General features: G+C 36.6%; 1 protein-coding gene across 1 annotated transcript; it reads left to right on the top strand.

The window, feature by feature from the left end:
• Positions 1–3,767: 3,767 nt before the first annotated feature.
• On the top strand, positions 3,768–4,290 carry LOC130461828 (uncharacterized). Its single transcript, XM_056830057.1, has 2 exons — positions 3,768–3,787; positions 3,867–4,290. The coding sequence occupies exons 1-2, from the start codon at positions 3,768–3,770 to the stop codon at positions 4,288–4,290; spliced, it is 444 nt and encodes a 147-aa protein (XP_056686035.1).
• The last annotated feature ends 377 nt before the right edge of the window (positions 4,291–4,667 follow it).

Genomic DNA, 4,667 nt, shown 5'->3' with positions numbered 1-4,667 from the left:
ACCAATAACTAAGAATGTTGCCTTGTGCAATGCTGCCTTGTTCTTGCCTTGCCCCTGCTGCCTTGTTCTTGCTTTGCCTATGCTGCCTTGTTCTTGCCTTGCCTCTGCTGCCTTGTTCTTGCCTTGCCTCTGCTGCCTTGTTCTTGCCTTGCCTCTGCTGCCTTGTTCTTGCTTTGCCTTTGCTGCCTTGTTCTTGCCTTGCCTCTGCTGCCTTGTTCTTGCTTTGCCTTATAACACTCATTATTTTGCATGTCCCCTGCCTTGTTTGGTCAGTGATGAGCTCCTATTGATGTGAATAAGAATGATGAAAACAAACTTTACTAAACTTAAACATGAGATTCATTCATTGATGCTTCCAAAAGATATGCTTACAAAATATTTTGCCTACATGTTATTCTTGCATTTAAGCTTACAAAAGTGACACATTGGTTGTACTTGTCAATTTCAAAACATGTCCCCAAAACAAAAAAAAGTTATCTACTTGTTTGCTCTTTGTTTCACTGGTTTGCTTTCCATTCATTATAGAGTTGTATGCATTCATTAACTGCCCACATAGGTGCCCTGACTTGCTCTGGAAGTCTGCCTTCATCTTCTAGTATTTTTTTCTTGTTGTGTGGAAGTTGGTAATCATTGTTGCCCTTGTGTTTTAGAATCTCATTAGAAACAAACTGTAGTGTCATCCACACATTAGACAATGTCTTAGGATGCAATTCATTAAAAGAGTCATAAACTGCTCCACTTAAGTCCTCCACAATTTTAGGCATTTTCTTGTGCATAAGTGATTGTATTGACCTGAAAAATCCCAAGTCCAAGATGTTGCAATCTGGACTGTTTGCTGGTTGTTGAGTCAACACAAAAGTGAACCCATCTTGTCTGTAGTGTAGTTGCCATTCGGGATCATCTTGCAATATATGTGCCTTTGCACTACCTTGAATAATATAGATGACCTTTTCCCCTTCATGTGGTGGCCACTTATCTTTTATTGCTGGAATTAGCTTGTTGATCATCATTGCCCTTGTTTCAATTTGATTTACATACTTCACTGGCTTTGTTTCAATAGTCCGCTTAACTCTATTTTTTGATGTCCTCTTGGCTGCAATTGCATTTGTGAATGGAAATATGCCTATTTTACCATCAAATTCACAATTCCCATTTTCAGCCCACCTTGGTCTGGCTACTGCTGCCATGAACATGAATTTTGGTATCTTGGTTCTTGAACTTGCACTTCTATGTGGATAGGGTTCATTGTTTGCAAGATAAACTCTCTTGTTTTTTTGAGTCAAATAAAACCACTTCTCATCAATATGAATGAAGTCATACATGTTGTAATATGTTGGTTCTTGTGGTATAGTGTAATCCATTATCAGTCTGAGTACCCACCTCATCCTTGCCATTTTGCATGCTTCTGAAGTGCCTGGATGCAAGGGACTTGAGTGTGGCTTAATAATTTTCCTCTTGATGAGCCTCCATATTGTTGTTGCTCCCAAATTGAGCATTTTTGCAAGATCTACGATGCATGTTCTGTCCCCCATGCCTATTTGTGCAATAGAGTCATATGAGACTTGAACCTTTTTCCTGCCACACTTGTGATACTTGCTTTCCACAATATATGAATTCATTGCTTGCTTCTGTTTCTTTTCTCTGTCCCATACTTTGCCTATGGTTTTTCTGGTGTAATCAAAATGTATCACTGCATCCCTTATTGTCCCATACAAAAGAGTTTCTGAATCTGGAATCTTTCTATTTAGCAGGAACACCAATATTTCTAGCCTCAATTCATTATTTATTCTTGGAGTCCTAGGCTTGTGATGATCTGTTGTGTGTGTTGCTGTTTGATGATGATGAGGTGATGCATTTTCTGATGGTGGTGGAAAGTTCAAATCAAAAATAAATGGTACCTCTTGAATGTTGGTATTTTGCTGCTGTCCAATTGCATCTTCTGCTGGTACATGTTGTACATCTTCATTGAGGTTTGGTACATCTTCATTGAACTCAAAGTCCCCAAAACCAGCAGCTTTTTCAGAAGCTTGTACCAAGTCAGCAGCATTATCACCTCCCTCCGTGTGACACCCCGACCTCTAATTCAATAATTAAAGCATAATTAGCAGCGGAATTAACTTAATTGGTCGGGACATTACCTGCCGTAACTTCCTTTTTGGAAATTACAAGGCAAACATCAATCATAAGCCATTAAATACTCCAAAATATATATATAATAATACTTTATAATACCAAAATAAAAGTACATAACTTACTAAAAGTCTTTATTTAAAACTATTAAAACTTTAATCATAAACTAGGTGAATATTATTAAAGTGAAATTCCTCGCCACTACTCGTGTCCATCGTCCCCATCAGAAACTAAAACAGAAAACAAAACGGTGAGCCGAAGACTCAGTAACGAACTATTCTAGCAGCGTAAATTCATTTCAATTCATTTTATTTAATAACACGGGGAGAATAGAATGGGTAAAACATTTAATAAAACACCATATTAAATTCAATCATAAACTTTTAATTAACATGCTAGTTGTCGGCAAGTACGAACCGTGAAGGAATTCTCCACTAGGCCTGGGCCCATAAGATCCTGGGCTCATCATCGTAACCTGGGCCTGGGCCCTGAGCCTGGGCGCATAAACCATGGGAGCCTGGGCTCGTAATCTATGGGTGGACAGGTGTCCGTGGTGCATGCATGACCGATAGATAGGAAGATGGTAGTTTATATACTGCCAGACAAACCAGGTCTTTCACTTTCATTTATCATGTTTTGTGTATTTTACCAAGCCTTGGCTTGTATTTCAGTTGAAATAACATAACTCTTTTTAGATCATAAAACATCATTTAGATCCTGGGATCCATAAAACATTAATTCTTTCATAGCATTGCATAAACATCATTTTATGAGAAAACTCAATCAAATCATATTGTAGGAAACAATTCAAACAAATCATAATTCATTCCCACAATCCATAAAACATGTCAAAACATTTAATTCACAAATTCAATCATAACGTCATATTTTCATAAATCATATTTATAAGGGGATTGCGGGTACTAGCTATAGCCGTTACCTCACTTCCACGATTTTGCTAAGGATTTTCGTTGGTTCGTTCGTCCTGAGCTCCGAGTCCAATTTCTTTCAAAATAATAAATTACTGAATTAGTACTAGATCGATAAATAATTATAAAATTTAATATTTTATAAGATCATAAATTTTATAAGTAACGAATTTATAAATAACGAATTTTAATAAAATATAATTTCGAAGTTTAAAGAAAATATTATTATTAATCGAATTTTTCAATCGAAATACATATTCATTTTATAAATCGATTTTCATGTAACTAATATTTAAATTCCATTTTGATAAATAAAACTAGAATCTTATTCTCATAAAATTGATAATAAAATCTAAAAAAATAATATACAATTTTATTAGTAAATAATTATATCACAAAAGTAATTTATAAATACTATAGAAATTCTGAAAACTTAGTATGACTTACCAAGGCCCAAAAAATTAGAGTTGGGCCAACAGATTATGGGTTTCGGAAAATAAATACTTCCTCCGTTCCGAAAATATCGCACCATTTGTTTTTTACACTATTCACACTACGACTTTGGCCATTTTTTGTGATTTTAACGTAATGAAGTTTTAGGCATGTGAGGTCATGTTAGATTCGCATCGATATATATTTTCTGAATATTAATTTTTTATAATTTTTACTTGCACGATTTGAAATATTAAGAGTCAAACTAGTGGCTAAATGAGTAAAAGTCAACCATGGTGCGATATTTCCGGAACGGAGGAAGTATAAGTTTTAAAATTAAAACTGAATTTTGTTTTCTTTGGTTTTTGGGAAAAGGGGACGCGAGAAGGAGAAAGGGAGGAGGTACGAGAAGCAGGGCACGAAGAAGAGGGAGGCGATTGGGCTGGGTTCGGTGGCGACGGGTGTTGACGGTGAAGGCGAAGGTGGTGGTGGTTTGTGCTGCGGTGGTACAGGCGAGAGAAGGAGGAGGGAGTGCGAAGGAGGCGAGAAAACAGAGGAGTTTGGGAGTGGGTTTTTCGATGAGTTCCGAGGAGGAGAAAGGGTCGTTGGTGGCTGGCTGGGCGGCGCGAAAGGAGGAGAGAGCAGGGGAGGGAGTTGCGGTGGGGTGGTGGTGTTCGGTGGTTTTGGGTGGTCGGGAGATGCGGGGTGGTGGAGTGGTGGTGAGAATGGTGGTGCACGGTGGTTGAGGTGGTTGTTGTTGGTGGTTGGTTGGATTGAATCACAGAAAAACAAGGATTGAGATTGAAATTGTTTTTGGTTTGTTGTTGAAATTCCATCTTAATTTCTGAATTTGTATATGAGAAGTGTGATGAACAAGGAAATGTGATTGGGGTCCAAGTATCTGCATTTGGACTGAATTATGGGAAGGAAGGAAGTTTTTGACTTCCTGGTTTGTTCGTGGGGAGCAAGGAAATAAAGCAGAAATTTTCTCTTCTTTTTTTTTTTTTTTTTTTTTATTAATTTCACCATATTTGGCAAAAATTCAGAAATTATAATTAATTTTCAGAAATTGCTAAAAATAAAAATGTTTAATTAAAATAATTCCTTAAAAATAAATAAATTATCGTTAACGAAAAAAATAATAATAATTTCAGTTTATAAACTTGTCGTTTAAAA

This window comes from Spinacia oleracea, chromosome 5 (assembly GCF_020520425.1).
Source record: "Spinacia oleracea cultivar Varoflay chromosome 5, BTI_SOV_V1, whole genome shotgun sequence".
In the NCBI taxonomy this organism is placed as follows: domain Eukaryota; kingdom Viridiplantae; phylum Streptophyta; class Magnoliopsida; order Caryophyllales; family Amaranthaceae; genus Spinacia; species Spinacia oleracea.
The sequence above is the reverse complement of the archived record's forward strand: the minus strand, read 5'-3'. Positions and strand labels throughout refer to the sequence as shown.